Source organism: Neltuma alba, unplaced genomic scaffold, assembly GCF_004799145.2.
Source record: "Neltuma alba isolate B1F8T4 unplaced genomic scaffold, ASM479914v2 tig00012707_pilon, whole genome shotgun sequence".
Taxonomy (NCBI): domain Eukaryota; kingdom Viridiplantae; phylum Streptophyta; class Magnoliopsida; order Fabales; family Fabaceae; genus Neltuma; species Neltuma alba.
Window position 1 is genome coordinate 13,409 of NW_021637134.1, and position 24,815 is coordinate 38,223.

Genomic DNA, 24,815 nt, shown 5'->3' on the forward strand with positions numbered 1-24,815 from the left:
AATTTTTCTTAGTCTTTTATCTTATATATTTCCCCTCCCCTTCATTCCCCTCATAGTCTCGTACCCAACATATTATAAGTTTTATCATTTACTGTTCTTTGATAAATTTATGTTTTATAAAACAAGTAATTCGATAGGGGAAAAAAAATAACATTCACGTTAATACATAATGAAAGAATGATAAATTACCAGAGTCCATTTTTTTCGCTTTTAAATATTGATAGTCCACATGAAATGATAAAGTTTGAGACGATTTTCTAATTAACAAAATTAACAGAAATGAATAAGTAATTTAGAGTATTTATTCAATTATTATATTTTTAAATACAGTCAGAATTCTCTCAAAATCAAAATAATCTCACCCTAAATTTCTTTAAACCCTTATGATAATGTTCAAAAGTTGATACCATCATGATGTAACCCAAAAAAAAAACAATCTTCCAGTTATTTAAACCCATGATGTTTCAAACTAGGAGAAATCAAATAAAAGAGACAGATATCTTGTTTCTTTTAGGGAAAAAATAATTTTTCTAAAAAAAAAACAATTCTGTGGAATCTAGATGACCACACTAGCGTAATCAATAATTTATATGAACAAAGGGTGGGACTAAGAATGATTGTTTGTGGAGGTTAGGGAGAGAGTGGTCCCAAAAATTAGGCAAAAAGTGACAAGAGATCACATGGGGGGATGGAAATCTGTAACAATTGAATTCATTTGCAGATAATGGCAAAACCATTTTATGAACAGAGCAGGAGGTCCCATACATTAATTCATTCCTGTCATGCTTATTCTGTTTCTTTGCATTTGGACTCTACTCCCACATTTTGCATCCCTTTTGACTGTCTTTTTCATGCGTATCACTACCCTCTTCTCAATTAATCACCATTTTGTCAATGGCTTTGTTGTCGATCCCATTTATAACCCTAGGTCCTTACCCTTCTCATTCAAAAAAAATTAATCATTATTTCGCCAATGACTTTGTAATCTAGTAACATGAAAGTTTCTTTGTAAGTGGGAAGTTGTAGGTTCAATCCCACTTATAACTTTAGGTTCTTGCCCCTCTAATTCAAAAAAATTAATTACCATTTCGTCAATGACTTTGTAATCTAGTGACATGAAAGCTTCTCTGTAAGTGAGAAGTATAGGTTCAATCTCATTTAAAACTTTAGGTCCTTACCTCTCTAATTTAAAAAAATTTGATCACACTTGTAACTTTAAGTTCTTACACCTCTAATTCAAAGATACTAATCACCACTTTGTGAATGGCTTTATAATCTATGACATGAAAGCTTCTCTATAAGTGAAAAGTAGTAGGTTCAATCCCACTTGTAACTTCTAAGCCCCATCTCTCTAATTCAAAAAAATTAACCACCATTTCATCATTGGACCTCACTTAATATGTATATGTAGTGCCAGTTCTATTAATCTTGCTTCCTAATTTAAGGCATTATTTTAGTGTTTGTTACTTGATCAACCTCGTTTAGCAGATAATTGAAAGGCATCTTAATTTAAGTATTTTGTTTGATTTGGGTGTTGAAAGGAGTACAGAGTATGTCTGTGTGTGGTACTTAGGAGAGAACCCAAAAATCTATCGTATGATTTGCATTTGGGTAAGAATATCCATTATTTAATTTAGACAAAACGAAAAAAATGTAAATCGGTTGCGGGATGGAAGTGGAAATGAAGAAGCTTTATAAATATTTAGCCATCTTGCATTCCGAATGGAATTAATTCTGATCACTCATTTAAAAAGAATACCATATCTGTTTCTTTTTACCCCCGTTTATGTATCTTTTCCTTTCATTGGTAAACACTTTTTATCGGTTTGTGTGTGTGTGTGTGTGTGTGTGAGAGAGAGAGAGAGGAGGGGGGGAGGGAGGGGGGGTCTAGTTTCTTCCACATTTATCTTGGCCTTTCTCATTTCACTGTTGATATCAACCAACATGTTTATCACCGTGCATTTTCCACCATTCTCCATCTCCAGTTAATGGGTGACAATTAATTTAAATTAAAAGGAAAAAATTTGAAAAAACCAAATCAAGAAAAAACACTTTCATTCCAATTAATTGTGAAGCAGAGGCGGATCTGTTCACTTCTCCATCTTGGATCACCTCCACAATTCCCTTTTCATTGATTATTTGATTTGATTTCAAGACTCTGTCTAAACTTTCATGCAGGTAAATGACTAAATTCTTGAAGTTAGTTGTGAATCTGAGATTAACAACAGGTTAAAACGTTAGTAACAACAGACTTGGTTGGCACACAAGGAAAAAGAATATGTTCTTGTTTTCCAGGATATCGCAAAGTTTCCCAAAATGTTACTAGCCTACTTCTAGTATTCCTTCTTCCTCCTTTTCTCAAGACTCTCCTCGTTTAATTCATATTCTCATCCATTTTTGTACTTGTTATTCATCTTCTACTAATTTCCCGCACTATTTCAAGGATTTCTCACACAAAAATCACCCACCTGAAATTTCAACTTTTATTTCTTAATAGCTAGGAAACATTAGTGTTGTTAGGAGGGATTTGGGATAGAGCCATTATAAATTAGAGCAGCAAAATTCCAAATGGTTGATAACTTTCTTGATAGTTTAAATGTGCATTATCTTCTTTAACAGAGCACTCATTTATGGCTATTAAATACTAAGGTAGTAGTGCATTATCTTCTTGTCTTGCCGTTCGCCAAACATTAAGAAACTGCACTGTGTTAATTGTACAAAAGTATTTGTCTGCAGAAGAATCCAGACACCAAGATCCAGCTACAAATGAACTGCTTCCTGCTAATTTTGACCATATCTAATCTTTCTAAATAGGGTTATCAAAAACTCTATGCCATTAGATGCAATTATAGATTTCGTATTCCATAAGGTTTTGAAGTCTAAATGTGAATGTGTCTACACCCAGAAATGCAGATAATGGTTCTAATGGCATAGCTTTGCAAATACAGAAATTGAAGGACCCATTGAGATATGAACTAAAAGAAAGAAGAAAAGATCATTGGAACCATCTTTTGCTACGTGACTTTTCCTTAACGTCTTTAAAAAGCAAGGGTCTTTCCAAGTAAAGATTCAGCCTAGTCGTGGCTATTTTCACCAGGTCCATCAATTCAGACAAAACTATTTAATACAGAAATCAAGAGAGTGCAGAGCCTATACAGCTATGAACAGCTACTATTTTCTACAGCCTGGAAGTAAGATCAATTTAAGAAGAGCCAACTAATGAAGATTGGCCCACGTCATCATGAGCTAAGCCTTACCAAACCTAGACAACTGAGGCTTGAATTCTACAGTGTGATTATTTCTAAGGGAATGGCAACTCAGAGTGCTCTTCTTTTCACTGACTGAATTCTTGTCTGTACGAATGCGGTGCAGATGGCACCTAAAGGAACCTTCATGGGTGGTTGGAGAACAAGTGCACATCTTCTTAGATTCTTCCCTCAGTTTGCTTTTGTTTTCACTTTCATTTATATTTGCCTTCTCATCAGTCACCTTCTTTGTCAGCACCTTAAATAGTTCCCCTCTTTTTTGAGCCTGCAGATTCTGAGTAGAAATGCGGGTCTTCTTAGATTCGGTAGAAGTTGAAGTTGTGCTTTCCATTGTACTCACCTTCTTAGTCCTCTTCGTCAGTACTGCCTTCAATAATTCATCTCCTCCTTGATTAGTTTTCATTTTAGTGGCCCTGAAGATCACAACAGGAAACAAAGAACATGCTCTAAACCTATGAAATCAAAGCAATTTGGATCTAATAGAAGTGCCAGTTTATTATTTACCCACACACTTCTCTTTTCCAGATACCCAATAGGCAACATAGAAGAAAGAGTGCCTCCAGCTAAATATCCTGACCAGTCATGGTTTTTTTTTTTTTTGGTGATATGACCAGCCATAGTTTTTGTATACTGCAAAATTCAGTTAAATCTTACTACACTCAATCTCCGCCAAATTCTACAGATAAACTTTCATCGCTGAACATTTGAAACATAGCAACCACCCATGAAAGACACGAACTGTAATCCATAGCACGTTTCCCATAATTTGTTGACATATTTCATGAAGAATTTGGATGTTCTAGAACATCAACCTTATGCGGAGTTATAAACCAGAGAACCAGAAAGGGTTGATTTGCACGCATCATTAGACATATAATAGGATCAACATTAGTCAATCAATTCAAGTGTTAAGGTTTCCAAGTCAGTGGAACTGAAATTGAACTTCCAAGATCTCGTTTAAAATGGGAATTACAGCCAGTCGTTCTACGATGTATCTTGCAAACATTGATTTGGACCTCAAGACATTGCATTGTTCAACGCAGAAACGCCACATTTAATTTATAGCATTGCGAAAGATGACACCTAAACGAACGTGAATGCAGCCAAGCAATGTTTCATACATGTTCAAGACATTCTTGATTTTCACCAGTACAGAGCTAAAGCCTATCCCTCTAATTTGCGATCAAGTATTAAATATCGAACAGGAGGAAGACATTCCGCGATTGGGAATACTCTAGAACTAGCTAGGCATTGCGTAGAAACAAAAATCAAGAAGGAAAAGAACAGCACACCGTAGAGGAGCGATCTTGAATCGAGAATCAAGACCGGAGTTCTGCACTTCTGCCGCCATTTGTCGAATACAAAACCAATCGAATTTCGATGTTTTATATTGCCTGCATTGACGAAGGAAAGAACTCAAGAAAAGCCGAGAAAAAGTGAACAAAACTATGATTAAAATCGGTAAAAAGAAAGAAAGAAGAGGAATTAAATTAATCCAACTTCAACGAATCTCACAGCGAAAAGAAAGAAAGATCTTAACGAAACCGATCTCCAATGCCAGAGAGATGAGGGTAGAGAGGGAGAGACTGTGAATGAGTTCCACGTTCATGCATGCATAGTGTTGAAGTTAACACCTGGAAAGTGTTATTAGGGAATAAGAAGTGAGGCCTGATGACCACGTGTCATTCAATGAGTAGCCCAATATACCTCCCTTTGCTCCACGATTAATTCAGTTTTAGTTTGATTTAAAATATAACTCACTTAGAAATAATTAATATTTATTTATTTACTAATCTTGTTCCTGGAGTTAATGCTTAAAAATAACTCCGTGTATTTTTTTTTTTTATCTTTTTCTTTCATAATCTTGTTTGATTCAGATAAAGTTGAAAAACAATTTCAATTTATGATAAATTTAATGAATTAACTATAATTTATCTTGATTCTGATAAATTAGTCAAAATAACTTATGTTGTCTATCGGAAAGTGTACATAATTTTCAGCTAAAATCAGAATGTGGCATGAGAGTTCCCTTTCAAAGGTAGCAGGTCATGAATTCAATCTACTTGTATCCTCATGTCATTACTACCTATCCTTTTAATTTTCGTTTTTTTTTGGTTGCCAAACTTATAGCTCTTGGTTGTGAAATGATAGACACACAAGACTCAAAATCTTGTGCTAAAGAACAAGAACGAGAGATTGATTCTCCCTTCCAAGCAAGTCCTGAGCGAACAAAAGATGTATTTGTTTTGATTTGAATTTCATCTTAATTTTTTATAATATTACATGGCATTATGTTTGAATTATGTTGATTGATTCTATTTAATGATTGATTTTATTTTGTCAAGTCAAAGTTTGTTAACTTTTTAGAATAGCAATCTTATCGAAGTGGGCTTTGATATGATAATAATGCTTATGATATTAGAGTCTTGATTAATGACAAGGACTCGTGTTACTTCTCTAAAAGTTTTGAAGATACAATTATTACAGGTCTTTCCAAAGGTTTATGAATTATATTGATAATAATGGTCTGAAAATTTTGTCAAAGTAGACTCTAATACCATGATATTGCTTATGTTATTAGAAACCTAATTAGTGATAAAGACTTGTTGCTCCACCAAAAATTTTGTAGACGTAGTTATTACAATATCTACCCAAAGGTTTAAGAAGTATAATGACACCAACAATAACAATATGAAACTTTTGTTTTACAACTTCTTACAATTGTTTTATGATAAGTGAAATTTGCAATTATATTTTTAAATTTTACTAGCTAAATCATAATAGCTTTTCAACTTTTTTATAATAGCATTGATATTAATAATTAAATTAAATTGACATAGTTTTTGGTTTGGATGAAATATTAGGGCTATTCATGAAACGAGACGGGGTAGATCTTGATAATCAAGACGATATGGCTTTTCCATCTTGTGTCCCCTCCTAATAACCGCGACGAAACAAGAACGTCCCATCCTTTTTTTTAAAATTTTTTTAATTTTCAAACTAACTATGCGTGGAGTATATAAAATCTCATAATAAAAACTATAAAAAAAGAAAGTAGATAAAAATTAGGGAAAATAGTAGTAATTGAAAATGGGCAAAGGAAAAAATGTTTTTATAATATTGAAAAACAAAAAAATAAGCAAACTTAAAATATTCATTAAAAAGAACATCATGTAACTGATACGGAACAAACTGTAAGCAAATAATCAAAATAATAATTGATGAATAGTATTATTCTAAGTGTTGGCAACAAGGACTAGTTTTTGTCTCTCTCCTGAGTGGGAGTTTTTCTCTCTCCATGTGAGAGTTAGTTACGACGGTTATCGTCAATCAATTCATAACTTCTTGCACCGCCGTTCGCTGCGGTGGTGAGGAAGAGGAGAGTTTGTGTGTCCTGTCGCCCACTGCGCTAGGAGAAGTAAAGAGTGTTTCCTCAGTTCCGTTCATTGCGGCAGAGGAAGAGTGAGGTCATTTTGCTCAGAAGTTTAGAGAATGGAGAAGTGTGAAGTGATTATCGGTGACGGTTCTAAAAGAAGATCGAGAGAGTTGGAAGTAGACCTAATCTATCGAAGTAAGGAGGATAGAGGTTTTGCCGGTGGTGCACTGGTAGGAAGAATTATCTTAGAGAAGAATCTAAACAAAGCGATTGTGATTTAGATGATTTGGAAAGGCTAGAATCTATTAAAAAATGATGAGTTAGAAATTGTAGAGGTGGATCGGAAGGCTTTCATCTTTGAATTTAGAAGAAGGGAAGATTATATGAGAATTCTGCGTGGGAGGCCATGGTCAATCAACGGTATGTTATTGAATATTTAGTGTTGGGAAGAGGATATGATATTTGCTGAAGTTGATTTTAATCTATGTCCTTTTTGGATACAATTTCATGATGTTCCGTTTGCTGCGATGGATCTTGAGAATGCAAAGAAGTTAGGAAGTTTGATTGGCAAAGTTCTACTGGTTGAAGATCCTAGAGCTGATGGTTTATTGTCGCGAAGCTTTCTTAGAGTCAAAGTCTTAGTAGATCTGAGAAAGCCTCTAGTGACTGGTATGTCAACACCAAGGAAAGGGAAAGGACCTGCTAGTATTAAAGTTCGATATGAAAGACTTTAGAATTTTTGCTATGCTTGCAGCAGAATAGGACATGATTTAAGGAGCTGTCAGTTTAGTGGTGATAGGGAAGAAGGAGTGGAAGCTGAATATGGATCCTGGTTAAGTACACAAGCTGCTCGATGGAATGATAATGCCATTAAAATATGTAAAGCAGATTGGGAGGAATTGGAAGGATGGAAGATGAAGAAAGAGAAAACAAGACCATTTATCACGAACAATGATAGTGTGGCTAATAAAACTGGAATGGAAAATGTAAGGAAGGTGGAGAAAGAGAAAAATGTTGATAATGATACTGTTATATCAGGTAAATCCTATGGTGAAATGGAGGAGATTGGAAAGAGGAGTAGTCTGGAGCTAACCGGTAAGAAGGAGGAGACTGGAAATATAGAATGTAAGAAGAATAATGACAAGGGTATTGCAAATGGACATGGCAGCATTGGTGCACCTGTGACTTTAAATACTGCAGAGAAATTGACTCCTGGAGCAAGCTCCCCTATTAAGGAAGACGGAGACCTCTCTAAAGCCTTGGTTGTTTATGGGAGTATCTCTCCAATGTCTGAGGTTGTAAGGGGATTTAAAAAGGTTGGGATTAAAAGAGAAGCTGAAGAGTGGGAAGAAAATGGTATAGTTAAAAAGAGGAAGCTATGTTTTGAGGACCCTATTGTTATTCCAGATGACATTCCGCTATTCTCTCAAGGGAAGGAGGAATAAAGGAATGTGAGATCGCTGAAAAGAAAGAGTAGACTGATGAAAGCTGCTGGAAGGAACATGAGGAATAATTCCAGTGTTGTTATTAAGGAAGTTGTGACTGCTGCTAGTGGCTTTGGTGATTGGCCCAAATCAGTCACCAAGAAGCCATGAGGATGCTAATATGGAACTGTCAAGGTTTAGGGGTCCCTTTGACAGTTCATAACTTGAAAAATATGGTGAGAAATAAAAAACCCCTTATTGTTTGTATTCTGGAAACAAAATAGAAAAAAGTGAAAATAAACAAAGTGAGAAGGAGCTGTGGTTTAGATAATGGTTTTGAGGTGGACCCGATAGGTTAAAGTGGGGGTATCTTCCTGTGGTGGGTTAAAGATATAAGGTTGGAAATATTATTTGCTTCAAGTAATATAGTGCATGTGAAGATTACCTTTACGACATATGAAGTTCCTGATTTTGTGACTTTTGTCTACGGCTCTACGAAGGAAAGTGGTAGGAGATTAATCTGGAATAAAATTAAGGAATTTGCTGAAGAGATTGATGGTTCTCGGCTTTGCACTGGTGACTTTAATGATGTTATGTCGCTGGCAGAAAAGAATGGGGGAAGACCAAAGACAATGAGGAAAATCCTTAATTTCCAGAGAAATGTTGCTGATTGTGAGCTCATAGATCTTGGATTTAAAGGACAGCAATTTACCTGGAGTAATAGGAGATTGGAGAAGAATCATATTAAGGAAAGAATAGATAGGGCCTTGTGTAACATTGAATTCAGGGAAGTTTTTCCTTGTTCCTAAGTGTTTCATCTGGAACTGGTGGGATCCGACCATTGCCCTTTGCTGATAGATCTCTGTTTTGAGACTGTAAAAACTCCTTGGTCTTTCAAGTTTGAACAGATGTGGCTGTCCCATCCAGATTATAATGAAGTGGTAAGTAGGGATGGATGAGTAATTGGGTCAGATTGGAAGACAGTGTTAATGAGATAGTTAGACGATTGAGGAAGTATAGGAGAGAATTAATTGCTTGGAGTAAAGTTGCCTTCCCAAATAATAGAAAGCTTGTTGACATCTTGCTGGGAAAGCTTTTTGAGTGCCATGTGGGGAATTTCACTGAAGAAGTTAGAAGAAAGGTGGAAGAAATTGAAGACAATCTAGAGAAGATCTGGAAGAAAGAGGAAATATATTGGTGGCAGAGATCAAGGATTTCTTAGTTGCAAGCTGGAGATTCAAATTCTAAGTTCTTTCATTTGTCTACTATCCAACGTAGACAGAGAAATGCGGTGTTAAAAATAAAGAACTTAAATGGGGTTTGGTTGAAGGACGAAGCAGAAATTGCAGAATGCTTCACAAATTTTTACAAGAATCTCTTCAAGGCCTCTGGACCTAGAGACTTTGATAAAGTCTTACAGTATGTTGATAATTGCATTAATGAGGAGGAGAATAAAAATTTAATGGCAGCAGTGTCTAGGAGGGAAGTTTTTGAGGCAGTTTTTCAATTAGGGGGAAACAAAGCTCCTGGACCTGATGGATTTAGTGGGAGGTTTTATCAAAGTTCTTGGGAGACTGTGAAGGAAGAAATCTGGTTATTGGTCAGGGATTTTTTTGAAGGGAAAGGTGATATTATTGTCATTAATGAGACCAACGTGACACTGATTCCAAAAGTAGACAAACTTGACGATGTGAATCAGTTTAGACCTATTGGTCTCTATAATTTTGTCTACAAGGTAATCTCTAAGGTTCTAGCTAATAGGCTTAAGCCACTTCTGACCAATTGCATTTCAAAAAATCAAGGGGCTTTTGTCCCAGGAAGATTAATCCATGATAATGTAATTATTGCTCATGAGGTGTTTCACTTTTTGAGGAGAAGGAGAACTGGTGTAAGGAGTGATTTTGCTTTAAAAATGGACATGAGTAAGGCCTATGATAAGGTGGAATAGGATTTTGTGGAAGCTGCCCTTCTCAAATTCGGTTTTTGCAAAGAGTGGATTAATCTAGTTATGAAATGCATCTCTTCAGTAAAGCTCAACCTATGTCTTTCTGGTAGGAAAGTGGCAGAAATCAGTCCTGGAAGAGGTTTAAGGCAGGGAGATCCCCTTTCTCCGTATATTTTTATTCTGGTTGTAGATGTTCTGTCGAGTATGATCAGGAAAAATGCAAAGATGGGTCTATTAAGGGGTATCAAACTGTCTAATTCTTGTCCCATGCTGACTCATAGTTTCTTTGCTGATGATGTACTTTTCTTCATGGATGTTAAGGAATGTTATTGTAAGAAGTTAGCTCAAATCCTGGAAGACTATTGCTCTGTGTCTGGTCAGCAGGCTAATTTTGCCAAATCTAGACTGGTTTTCTCAAAAAACTCTTCTAGAGAGGTGAGAAGAAGAGTTTGCAGTACTCTGGAAATTGAGGATGTAGAAGAGCCAGGCAAGTATTTAGGAATTCCTAATGTATGGGGAAAACCTAAGAATCAGGCTCTTGCGTATATCAAGGATAGAGTTGATAGGAAAATCAAAGGGTGGAGTAGTAAATTGTTGAGTCAGGCTGGAAGAGAAGTGCTTATTAAATCTGTAATAAATGCTGTGCCTATGTATCCAATGTATTGCTTCAAATTTCCTAAACAGACCTGCAGAGATCTGGACAGAATGATAGCAATTTTTTGGTGGAATGAGGGGAAGGAGGGAAGGAAGATCCATTGGAAGGCATGGAGTTCTATGACCAGATCTAAAAAAGATGGGGGAATGGGATTTAGGGATTTTGAGGCAATGAATGATGCTTTATTGGCCAAAACAGCCTGGAGACTGATGAACAATGAGGATGAAATGTGGGTAAAGGTACTGAAGGGAATTTATTTTCCTGACACGCCATTTATGAATGCCAAAAAAGGCTATAAAGCATCTTGGCTATGGTCCAGTATTCTTGATGGTAGAAGTCTGCTGAAGGAAAATATCTTCTGGAAAGTTGGTGAGGGGAGAAGAGTAAATGTGTGGTTTGATAGATGGATACCTGAAATGAAGAGAAGATTATCTGATATAATGAATGTCTCAGAGAAAGCAAAAGAGTGGACTGTCTCTGATTTGATAATTGATGGCAGATGGAATATGAATAAACTACAGCCTCTGGTTTTTGCCGAAATTTTACAAAAAATCTGCAGTATTGGTTCTGGTTACTTCCAAAGAAAAGATGAGCCTATTTGGGATAAAGCAAGGAATGGTCTATATGCTGTGAAGAAAGGTTACATGGAGGCAAGGTCAAGGAGATGTGTGATTGGTGGTAGAGCAGGAAGTTCTTTCTTACTACCATATGAAATATGGGGTAAAGTGTGGAAACTGAGGGTGCTGCCCAAAATTAAACACTTCATATGGAGATGCTTAGTAGGTGCAGTACCAGTGAAGGAAGCTTTGGTGAAAAGAAGATGTAGAACATCTGAAATTTGCCCGATTTGTAATCTGGAGATAGAGACGATTGAACACACACTTTTCCTATGTCCATGGGTCAAGTGTGTATGGTTTACTTCTACTTTAACCTGGAAGGTGGATAGTAATAGATTTCAGAGTTTTGGTCTCTGGATTAAAAAGATTTTAGTTGATGATGTGTTGCTGAATGACTTTCAACTTGCTTATGTGATGTGGATTATTTGGTTGATATGGAAGGAAATAAATTGTGTAGTGTTTGAATTTAAAGAACCTGACCCCATTAAGGTTGTTTTTACTGCAGATAAAGCAGTAAGAGAGTTTTGGAGAGAAAATGGGTGGTAGATAGATGGAGATGAGGAGATGAAGAAGGGAAATGGTTGGTCAGGATGGCGACCTCCAGCTACGGGCATGGTTAAAATTAATTGTGATGGCTCCTTTTCTTCAAGTATGGCTGCTATTGGTTTAGTTTGCAAAGATGAAAATGGCTTATTCTTATGGGGATTTAGTGAAGGAATTAAGGTAGATTCATCCTTTCTGTCAGAGGTCCTTGCTATTAGAAAAGCTGTGTTTATCATCAAAGAGTTAAATCTATCCCATGTTATGATTGAGGTTGATTGCTCGGAGGTCTTTTGGTGCTGGAAGAATAAATCGGTAGAATGTGCTGGTTGGATTGGTAGGTGGGAAATGCAGGAGGTAATTGAAGCCTTGAACGATTTGGATGGTGTGGAAATTACTCGTTCCTAGAAAGAGTAATGAAGCAGCAAATTGTCTTGCTGTTAGTTGTAGAAAAGGGGTGTGCCCTTATGGGTGGGTTGACAAACCAACACCCCTTCTGGAGAAGGCTTTGGCCGTGGATATGGAAAGGTGGGAATTGTTCAAGGCTAATGAGGTCGCCTCTAGCAGAAGCCTGAATACCAGAAGTGCTGCTTTAGTAATGTGTGACAGCTTTGACAAATGTGGCATTGGCTGATTTGTTCATGACTTGTGTTCCTTTATTTTTTCGTTCTGCTTGTATTCGGTGTTTCTTTTCAATTGCTGGTTGTCTTGCTTTGTCCTTGTTTGTTTTTTGGTTTAGTTGTGTGTTAGGTTGTATTTCTAGGATTTTTGTAACATCCTAAGTCTTATCGGGTTTTAATAGCCTCTTTTGGTTGATTTTGAGGATAGATTAGCAATTTAATCTTGATCTTGGTGTTTGGGTTGGATTTAAGGTATGTTGGAGGAATAGGTGAATGTACCCCTCTCAGGGTATGTTCGCCACGGTGCACCGGGAGTTTCAGAGGGGAGTGTCTTCTCGAGAAGGTTTGGCCGCGGCGAAGTCTTGGGGACGCCGCGGTGAAGTTGTTCAGGTGAGCGAGGCTTCCCTTTCGGGAAGGTTGCGTCGTGGCGAAGGTGAGGGCATGCCGCGGCGAAGTTTTCTGGGCGAGCGAGAGTTTCCTCTCGGGAAGCTTTCGCCGCGGCGAAGTCGGGTTTTTAGGCGAGTAATCCCTCTCGGGATTAGTTCGCCGCGGCGAAGATATGGGTTCACCACGGCGAAAGGTCCCGAATCTATATAGTCGCGGGAGGGGTTCAGTGTGCGAAAATTAGAAAATCTGAAGGAGGAGAGAGGAGCTCTGCTAGGGTTTCGAATTTCTGGCTTGGAGGGGGCATTTCTAAGGATCCATTACCTCAAGTAAGTGATTTTAACCTCTAATCTACTTTCTTTCTTGGAATTTCTGAGGATTTTTGGTGGAACCCTAGAATTTTCTAGGTTGTGATAGAACTGAGGTTTTTGACCGATTGTTTTGAGTTTAATTGATTGCTTTGGATTAGTCTAAGTATTTAATCGGTGTAGTTTTCTTGGATTTAAAGAATCTTGAGTTTTTGAAGCTAGGGTTTATGGAAATAGGTGATTTGGGATTGAGGATGACAATGTAGAGGTTGATTCTGAGTTTTGTAAATTGGGTTATGTTAAGGAAGGTTAAATTGGATGTTTAATCGGTTTAGATTGTTGTTAGAACTTCAATTGTTCAAAATAGATGTTTGGGTGTAGAATTCCTATAGTGGGTCCTTGAGGTTATGAATTTTAATTGATGTTTGGAAAGGAATTAAGGTCTTAATGGATTGGTATGACCATGGAGTGTTGCCTTGATAGTTATACCCTTTGAGTTGGGTAGAGTTTTGATGGGAGATAGGAATTTTGTGTCCCCAAGTGTTGTTTTGGCAACATTATTAGTTTGAAAGCTAATACATGATGGTTGTGTGTTTGTGTGCTTGTGTAGACCGATTGTGAGTCTTGGTGGTACATGGGGCCACATCGTTGGTTTGTTGTTCCTTGCTCAGGTGAGAGGTAACCACTTTCCAATCCTTAGTACTTGCTTCTGTGGTATTGTGAGTAGATTTATGTTTTTTGCTCCAAGTAGTAATTATGTTCAAACTATATGTTGTATATAAAAAGGAAAACCGTCTTGTGGGGTTTCGATTGATGATGAATGAAATCTTGAAATTGTGAAGGATATGCCACTGAAAGAAATTAATTATGAAATGTTCAATTACTATTTAATTACGGGTTGAGCATGATGCATGATTTGGGAATTGGTGAGAGTTTTTGATAGTTACTACCACGTGGTAAGGCCTCCATTAATGCATGATGGTTGGCTCTTTACGTCCCCCATAGTGAGGGATAGGCCTTTTGGCTCCCTACGTCCCCCAGAGTGAGAGATAGGCCTCTTATGGCTCCTTACGTCCCCCATAGTGAGGGATAGGCCGGGTTCAGCTCTTGAAAATCCCCCAAAGTGAGGGATATGGTTGATGGGATTGCATCATTGCACTTGCATAACTTGTTATGGCTATCTCGTTATCATATTACTTGTGAACTACCCCACTTGACACCTCACGAGCACCTATTTAGTAGTACCTTGAATTGGAATGGTTGGTTACTGGGACTTTGTCTCACCCCGTGGTTTACAATGTTTTCAGGTGAAGTTTCTAGGCGTGCGCCTTCGAGAAGAGACGCAGAGGCTTAAACTTGGTTAGCTTTAGGCCTCTAGCCTTTGTTTATGTATGAATATGTTGTATATTGCCATAGTTAGGGTTCTTTGAAATATTTTGATTACCCGGCCTAATTGTAAATTGGAGAATATGTTATCTCCTCGTTTTAGTTGGTTGGAGGCCATTTCTATTGTGTTATGAAACTTTGTTACATGGTTGAAAACTAATTGGATGGGCTGCTTTTGATGTATGTTGTTACCCGGGCCAGAGGCTCGGAGGCCCAGTGGATTATGAATGAATGATTTCAGTTGCATGCAACGGACTTTGAGTTGGAATCGAGTTTACATGTTAATTCAAAATTTATGCAAATTTCTTCCTACTATGGCAATTCATTTAACAGATTTCCTTTTCTACCATAGTAGTGATTTTGTGATGAGTTATAATGTTATGAGGTTAAGGGTCTTTACAATTTTTGAGTGATTTCTCTTTTCGGGCCTTAAGTGGCTATTAGTGTGTGTATTTGTTTGATTTGTGTTTTAATAAAATGGACTCCTGTTTTGGCCAAAAAAAAAACTTGTTGCTTAAGAAAAAGAATTTCTCATTCAATTGAGAACAATGTGTGATTGGAATATTATACATTAGCAATTTTATACTTTCCCCTTTTTTTGCGTATTGATAAATTCGATCTTAGGCCCTTGCAACAAACCTCAAATTAGAAGCTGTAATATTTACTTGTACTCTTCTAATCTTTAATATAAGGCCTAATTAAATGGTTGATGTTAATCTTATTTATAAAACCTATTTCATATATTTATTTATTTATTTTAAATTAACCTTATTGATATTCTTCTAATAATAATCAAGTAGGAGATAAAGGGAGGAAATTAAAGAGAATGCTGAGAATGTCTTAGAAAAAAATATATCATATTAACTAATTTAAATATCTTTAATCTACTCAAATTAATTAATTAGGTTTTACATTAAGAGCCGAAAAAGTATATTCACAATTATGCAAACAATTCGACTTTTATGATATTTATATATATACTTTTCTTCAAAACTAATAAATAATATACTATTCTCGCCAAAAAAAAGAAAAGAACATTAATTTATTTTTTCTTTTTCATTGGGTAGTTATACTTACTTTCTCTCAATTTTTAATTTGATGCCTATGTGGCTTTTCTCTTAATTAAATCATTTGATCTTACTTTTTTAGTAGCATTAACTATTGTAACTTTATTCTATTAGTATTTTTGGTCTCTATATAAGGGTTAACAATGTTAATAGAGCCAAATTAAAGATTTAATTAACAGGAAAACAATACATATATACCAAATTTTAAAAGAAAAAAAAGTATAGGTACCTCCAAAATAGTTTTTCTTCTTTTTTTTTTAAATTAAACTCACGTGCATAGTATACTTTCTTTTTTCCCAAATCGAATTAGTTATGAGGTCCAATTGGCTACAGAAATTTGCTGAGAGTTTTTTTTTTGGGCCAAGGGGGTCCTCCTTTGAAACCCAGATGATTCACGGATAAACCTTTGTTTTTTTCACCTCAATACATTCGCTGATAAATTTGAAATCAGTGAGACTGTGAGAGGATAATAAAAGATGAAAACTTGACCCAGTTGGAAGTCAACTCAACCTCTATTGGTTGGCACACAAAAAAAAAAAAAAAGAAGGAAAGCCAACCTCTATTGGGCTTTGGGCCCAAATGAACCTAATAAACATGATTGACCCAAATGGGCAACTCGTCAATCCAAATGGTGGGGTTTGTCTGATAACCATCTCTTTCTGCCTTTAAGCTAACGCATTTTTGGGCGAAGAAACGTATCCCCCTTTGTGGGCCATGTTGGGCTAAAACTTTTGCCCCTCATCTCTCCCAAAAATTTCATTTATAGCACCAACGAGATTAAATTTAAGAGGTTAGTATTTTACAACATTAAAAAATTAATATTAAAATTCTTATCAGGAGGGATAACCACATTTTATAGGTGATAGTGCCTCCAACATAAATCTAAATTTGATTTGCAAATGATGTAACTCTTTTTTAAATATGAAAAGTTTGACTTGAAAATATTTTTTAATATTTGAATTTTAAATTATTAAAATAAAATATATTTACTTGAGCAAAGACCAATCAAAACCTACAGCATCGGTCATGTCTTTTTAAAATTACTTCTGGCTTCTAAGTGCCTTGAGATCTACTATTAATAACTGAAATTTGAGGGACTTATTTGTATTTAATTTTTTTTATCTGGAACCTATAAATAATTTGTTTATGTAAAATGTTGAATTTTACCTTCATAGTTTTAAAAAGTTAAGGGGAAAAAATTCAAGTTCGGAGAGGGTACTATTTTTTGTTTGAGTTTATTCTTGTAAGGTTATATACATTAAATTCGAACTTCTGAGGCTAAAATAATCACACATTTTTGAATAACGAAAATTAAAAGAAAACAAAATATAAAGTTTCCTTTTATTAATGGGTTGAAAGTGAGAGAAAGAAAAAGCAAAACAAAGAAAAGAAAAGAAAAGGCTATTGCATGCTTTATAGACAATGCACAATGGGAATTCCTTTAACTTTTTTTCACATTTCAAGCCTTTTCTTCCCTCCGAGGTAAGTCCTTATCACTTCCGAAATGTCAATTTAAAAAAAAAAAAAAACCTAAGCCAAAAAAAACAAATGATGCATAAAGCTGAGAATGATGAGGAATATACATTCTGAATTCTGAGCAGCCAAAGAAAAAGATGATAGCTATTTCTAGTTTCCCATTGTTTCTCTTTCAAAAGGTCTCTGTCTGCCTACGCTCTTTGTCTGTTAATATAACATAATATACTAGATTTTTTTTTTTAACAAAAAGAAACTTATTTGGAAAGGTGAAAGCGATGCATTTTTATTTTTTATTTTTGAAAATGGAATTATGTTTTTCAATATTACCCATATTTAAAATTTGATGTAATTTTTTCTTTTTTTTTACTTCTCAAAATATAATTCATATTTTTAAATATGAATAAGTTGGGAATTTTCTATTTTCAAATAAATTTAATGACTTGTGACTTCTTTGATAAGGAAAGAGGAGATATCTTATAATAAGACCAAATAGAGTGTGTGCGCGTGTAAATACACACGGAGGCAAAGTTAACTTTCATATGTGCTTTGTTCAGTCTTGATTGCAAGGCAAAGTTAACTAATATCATAATTATTAAATGGTGATAGGATAATACTACCTCCGGTCTTAATTATAAGATCTTATTTGTAGTTTATAAATAAAATCTTATAATTAGAACGGAAGATAATATATTTAAATACGTAAAAAAGTCAACAGTCAAGGATATTTTTCCATGGACTTAATTAGGATTAAGGCATAGCCTTAAAATTCAGCCATATACCCCACTACGTACTATTTATAAGTTTCAAATTTAAAGCCAGTGTCACTTTTTTGATAAACTTTAATTTAAGTTTATCTCAATATTTAAACTTTTATAATTTTTAATTTTAATTATTTATTTTTTATCATTTATTATACTCTCCTATTATATTTCTGCATAATTTTTTTATGTTCTTCTTATTTATTGTAAGAATACTTTTTTCAAAAAAATATTCATTACTTATTTATTTTTTAACTAATTTTTTATTAAATATAAATTAAGTTATTTGAAACTTATAATAAAAACTGGAGTGATTAATTAACAGCTTGGAGGAGAGGCCAATAAAACACCCTCTGAGCAAGTAGCAGCAGGCGATGAGGATGTGGAATATTGGAGTAATTGTTTGTCTGTTTGTTGTTTGGCGCCATATTATTATTAGGAAAATGATATAAAAAAAAACCTTAAAAATTTTTTTTGAAAAAGGATAGCTAACATTCTTAAATGTGAGGAAATGAGAAAAAGTTTGAACTGAAATTGTGAAAATGAGAAAAAATATCAATATGCCCTTTACTAATTTGGAAAAATAACTAGATTTGATCTGTAAATAATAAGATTGTAATATAAATTAACAAGTTTGAAATACAAAATAATAATATCCTTTTTCGTGTGAAAGCATCTGTTCATTTGGAAAATAAATTAAATTTAATGTAGAAATAACAAGATCAAAACACAAATTAACAAGTTTGGGGTACATAATAACAACATCTTTTTATGACCATCATCATTCCAAAGGCATATTGTTTATTTCCCATATTTCCGTAATTTCAATTTAGGCTTTTCCACATTCCTTGTCACGCTAACTGCCTTTTTGAAATTTCCTATTTTTATTTTGTTTAGTCATTTTTCATTATTATTCTATTTCTACAGTCTTTAATATAGAACCTAATTAAAAAATCAGTATTGGTCCTATATATAAAATATATTTCATATATTTATAAATTTTTTTCTTAAATTAATCTTGTTAATATTTTTAATAAGAATTAAACAGGAGAGAAAGTGAGAGAATTAAGAAAAATATTTATAGTATTTCAAAAAATATATATCATATTAATTAATTTATTAAATATTTTTAATTTATTTAAATTAGTTAATTAAATATTATATTAAAAAAGACGAGAAGGATTAAATTAAATATTAATAATGAAAAGGTAAGAGAAGGCGCAAAAAAGGGGTAAGAGAGGAAAAGAGTCAAACTGAAAGGAGCGGCAGGTATTAAAAAATGGGTAGAGGTCAGGAAAGTAGTACAGGTAGTTGGGGTAATGAATGACAGTAATGTGGGGAAGAAGTACCCGTAAGCGTGTGTTTTGAAAATTAGAGAGCGAGCAGAAAAGAATCCAGAGAATGTGTTTAGATGAAAATGATTTTAAAAATATTTTTATAATATATAAAAAAATTTATCTTATTTTGTAAAAAAATATTTTTTAAAAGTATTTTTTTAGTTTCCAAATACCTTCTAAATCTAGGAAAAGGATCAGTCCGAATTTCTGTTGGGACTCATCTTATATTATATTCGACAATATTTTAAATAGAATTATCTGTATTTAGTAAAAAGAAATTAAAGAGAGAGTCAGAGAGAGTTGGTTGGGTAAGTGAGCAGGACAGGTGAGGTGAGACTAAAAGAGGGGGCCGGCAGGAGAGACAGAGAGACATGCAGAGGGCACAAAGCACAAAGTCATCGATAGTACGCGTGTGGGATCAAAAGCCACGCCCCCCACACCCCTCAAATTATTCACACTCGCTTCTAATATTTTTATTTTAATGAAAATTCTTAAATCATCTTGGGAAACTTACGTACAGATTTCACGTAAGAGATTTTATTCATTTAAAATCTTACAAAATGTTAAAATTATTAAGAGGTTCTAAGAGATCTTAGAGTAATATATTCTATCTGTAAAATGACATTACTGCCCCTCACATTCCAAATCACATTCACTATATCATTGCGATTTACAACCTCAACAGCGACTATTAACAACCCAATGAGAAGGTGTTGACAACCTAAGCAGTGCGCATTAACAACTTACTTTATAGGATCACATAACCTCCACATAAAAGTAAATTATAACCAAATAGCATAATACAACAAATTTAACACTAAAATGGGAAGTTTTTTGAAATCATTAAAAATTTTAACTAAACCCAATAGGATTATAACAAAATTTTAATGCGGCAATCCATTGACAATCTCAGTGATAAGTATTAATAACCTAAGGAGAACTGTTAACAACCTTAGCAGTGTCCGTTAACGACTGACTTTATAGGATAATATAACATCTAATTAAGAATTAGAGGTTATATAAGAATTAGAGGTTATATTATCCTATAAAGTCAATTGTTAACAGACATTATCTAGATTGTCAAAAAGCTTAACAGGGTCTGTTAACAACTAACTTTATAGGATAATATAATCTCTAATTATAACTAACTGAATTATAACTAACTAGTGTTAAAGTTAATCTTATATAGTTGTTAGAGGTTATATTATCTTATAAAGTCAGTTGTTAACAGACATTGTCTAAATTGTCAACAGTTCTCTTTGGGTTATTAATGCTTACCGTTAAAGTTGTCAATGGATCGCGGCATTAAAATTTTGCTATAATCCTAGTCGATTTAATTAAAGTTCTTAATGGCTTCGAAAATCTTCTCATTTAAGTGTTAAAGTTGTTGTATTATACTATTTAGTTATAATTTACTCTTATATAGAGGTTATGTGATCTTATAAAGTAAGTTGTTAACAAATATTGTTTAGGTTGTTAACACGTTCTCATTAGGTTGTTAATAATCGCTGTTGAAGTTGTAAATCGCAATGACAGAACAAATCTGAATTTGGAATGTGAGGGATAATAATATCATTTTACAAATAAAATATACTACTTTAAGGTCTCTTGGAACCTGTCAGTAATTTTGGCATTTTGTGAGACCTTCAAGGAATAAAATCTCAAGACCTGTGTGTAATTTTCCCAATTATCTTTCACGTTTTCCAATTTTTTTGTTTTATTCTTATTTTATATCTTAAATATAATAATTAGTTTATATTATAATTTATGCTATAAATTATAAATTAGTTCTTATCTTTGATAGCAAAAATAATACATACTCTTCTATTTACAGAGTAAAAATTTTTTATCTTATTTATAAATTATATTTTTAAATTCTTATATAATAAAATATTCTACTAAAAATAATTTATTTTTTAATTGGGTAATATTAATTTTAGTCTCTCAAATTTTAAATTATAGATTTTAATCTTATTTCTTTTCATTTATAATATTAATTTATATAATCTAATAAAAATTTAGATTATTTCATTCTCTCAGAAGTCAAAATTCATGATTTAAAATTTAAAAAACTAAAATTAAAATAAAAACAAATTTAAAACCAAAAATTATAGTAAGTCTTTTTTTTTTCTCAATTCATTCAAATTAATTAAGTACTCCGGCTGTCATTCTCACGTCTCACCTCACAATGCATCTTTTCCTGTTTTCCCTCATCGTCCCAACAGCTTCACCTCTCTGCTTTTAACTCTCTCATGCCTTACCGCCTTGTCCCTCGCCTCTCTCACTCAGACCTCCTTTTCTTCCCCACACGTCCCTTTGCTTTTCCCGGCCACCCACACACACACACACACACACTCACTCACTCACTTTTCTCTCTCTTTCCTTCCTCTTAAATCGCCCCTTCAAACCCCCACGCTTCAACCTCACACTCTTCACATCTCCCTTCACACCACTCTTCTTCCTCAGAAACCCCCATTCATCTCTCTGCAACTTCAGCTTCATCAATGGAGGTAAGCGCAACGCCTTGTTTCCTTCTTTCTCTTCACTTGTTTTCTTCTCTGTTAATAACAACATTATATGTACAGGAGTATTACTACAGGAGGAGCCAGGTGCCGGCGTTTGGAAGCTGGGACTGGAACGATAACCTTCCGTTTACGCAGTGCTTTGAGTCTGCCACGCAAGCTGGCTTCTTTCGCTGCGCCTTCTCCGATCACTCCGATGATCAGGATCGTGATCTTTATGTCACCGGCGACTTGTACCAGAACGACGTCGTCACTCCCGCCATGATCGTCGTTCCTCGCAAAAGAAAGGTTCCTCTCCTCTCTCTCTAACCCGTTCCCCTCTTCACTTCAAATGTGTCTCTTTCACACCATATTTCATTTCTTCCAAAACTAATCTTCTCTTCATTTGTGAGTGCTCTTTTTTCTTTCTTTCCCTTCTCTTCGTTTTGTGGGTAGTGTTAGTTGAATTATGACGGCCATCATGAACTTATAAATGAGGTTTAATTCATAATTCCCCCTTATTGAGACCTTCCGACTTCCATGTGAATAGATTATGATAAGGTTATGAGCTACTAGTAGTTTCTGTGGTTTTAATTTACTAGTATTATTTATTTACTCTGGTTTTGTAAAATTGTTTATAAAGTAGTCATTGGACCTAGAAAGATTCAAAAGAGATTACGTAGTTTCAAGGTAAGAAAGGATATGATGATAGGGGGGAGAGTCCGTGAGTGGTGGAGAAAGCAAAAAAACTTAAAGGTCGGCTTTGTATCTTCTTTTGATGTGGTGGGTCGCACTATTTGGGTGGGGTGGGACCCTTCATTCATTGACTTCAATGAATCACGCCCTCTTACAAGCCATAATGTCTTCAAATGGATACCATCACGAGAGTATCATTTGTAATAGTATATTGTAGGAGTTCAATTTTAAAAAAGAGATTTCAATAACTCTGTAGTTTGCATGTTTATTCTAAAAGTTTTTAATTAGGAGTATTAGGTACCTAAAAAATTTTTAGATACAAATTTGTCTTGGTAGCTAAAATTGTAACAAATTTGTTCTTCAAAATTAAAAATCATTACTATTAATGTTACTATTTTAACTGTTAATATTAGCAAAAGAAAGTAAAATTGTTACAATTTTAAATTTTTGTAACAAATTTATTCTCTAAAAAGAGTTTGGCAATCTTGAAATAAAAAAAATAGGACAAATTTGCATTTTAACCGTTCATATAAATTATTAGAAATTGTATCTTAAAAAAATCAATATATATATTTTTTATAGACCTTACATTCATGTGTTTAACATTGAAATACATGCGTACATAGCGGATGAGACCTTTAATTCATTGACTTCAATGATGAATCTGTTGGCATGATACCAGTGTGGGAAAGAAGGCTTCAATAATGTAAAAGGGGAAAAATAAAAAAGCAGAGGGACATGTGACATGAAAGACAACTTTAGGAAGGAAAGCAGAGAGAAATTGATGTGGAAATTGAATGTTTTTGTGTGTGTGACTGCAGACAAAGGTACGTGGGAAAGGAGGAGCAGCTGCAGAAGAAGATAGAGAAAAAGAGGAGCAGAAATATTATTGGGAGAGTGAGCATGAAGGAGGAAGAAGCCCTATTTATGTTAATAATAATAATGTTTCAAGGCCAACCCCTAAGCCTGTGGATGAAGACTTGTACACAATCTCCCCTGAATTGCTTTACCAAAAACATACAAAGGTATTCCTTCTTTCACTTTTTGCAGTAAAACTTCACTTGTTTATTTCTAACAAACCAAATCTTCCATGTTCTAGGTTATAACATCTTAAGGACTTCTGGTGTGTGAGCTAACTAATTCACAGAGATTAAGGAAACAAGTATACTTAGTTATATGTAATGTCTTAGTTTTCCTAAGATATCCCTTTAATCATTTGCATAAAAATTACTCTATATAAAAACCCTTCTTTAATGTATGAAAAATAAAATTGAAAGGATAAGTTTGAGAAGAAAATTAAAATTTGGAAAGACAGTGGATTGTGGTATTATCTTTTAAACCAAAACAAACAATTCCATTAACTCTTAGCTCTTATATTTAGAATTAAAAGGAGTACTTTATTGAATGAAATTAGGGTCATCATTCAAACTTTGTTAGGCTATCCACACGTTATTTCTTTGGTTTAATTTTTTCCTTTCAACTATTAGAAGTTTGGGATGAAATATCTCAAAGATATGATTTTGCTTTTCCTCAAATTTATTATTATTAGTCTCTGATAGTAATTTTACTGTTGATGTGGTGCAGAAGAGAGGGCTGAGCTTCTTTTCCAGTTGTTTGCTGCCAACTTGCATTGCCTGAAACTTTCACGTGGAAACAGCTGAGAAGCCATTAATGAGTTGTACATAAAGCAGAAAGAGGACATAGCCACAGATGACGATGATGATCAATGAGGATAATGTTACACTTTGTTTAAGAATGAGAGACTTAATTATATATCTACAGATCATTAATTTAAATCACTTCTCTCTAATGGATCTTAGTTAATTCTTCTATTTAGGGGTTTGGTTCAGAATTTTGAGTATTTTAAAAATGTAATTGTTGGGGTAAGGATTGTGATTTGGTGTGTGCATGTGAAAAGCAGTGTAAAGAGAAGTGAAATAGTAAAATGGTTCATCTTTGTGATCTTATATTTTTCTTATTTATTTTGACTCAACTTTCAAACTTTGATGGAATGATTGGAACAAACTTGTTTAATGAAATCTCATGAATAATATCTCACTTCTGTATTTGATATAATCATTTGGGAATCTTCTTTGAACCTAGCTCAAACAGCACAAACAAATTTTAAAGGAAATTCTTTGTTAAGATCCTATCACTCGTGATTGACATTCTAACTGTTACTAATTATACTTTAAATTAATAATATAAGCTAATGTTATTATTAGTGTATGTTAAAGTTATAATATCTTTTAAATGGTGTAAAGATACTCACTCTAGTGTAATCTTTATTGTAAGGACATTACTCGTGATCTTTAGTACAAGATCTTTTGTTGAAAACATTAGGTTTTTTTATCGCTTCCTAAATGTTCTTTGCATTATTTGAGGTAAACTATGTATTATAAATAAATATAAAAATGTATTTATTTATCATAAATAAATTACATTATTAAAAAATTATG

At 34.0% G+C, this 24,815-nt stretch overlaps 1 protein-coding gene across 1 annotated transcript; it reads left to right on the forward strand.

Moving 5' to 3' along the window:
- Window positions 1–21,487: 21,487 nt before the first annotated feature.
- LOC114730082 (uncharacterized) lies at window positions 21,488–24,288 on the forward strand. The gene is made up of 4 exons (XM_028917106.1): window positions 21,488–21,669; window positions 21,745–21,969; window positions 23,178–23,381; window positions 23,941–24,288. Exons 1-4 carry the CDS (start codon window positions 21,664–21,666, stop codon window positions 23,992–23,994), a joined length of 489 nt encoding a protein of 162 aa, XP_028772939.1. The 5' UTR covers window positions 21,488–21,663; the 3' UTR covers window positions 23,995–24,288.
- Window positions 24,289–24,815: the final 527 nt, after the last annotated feature.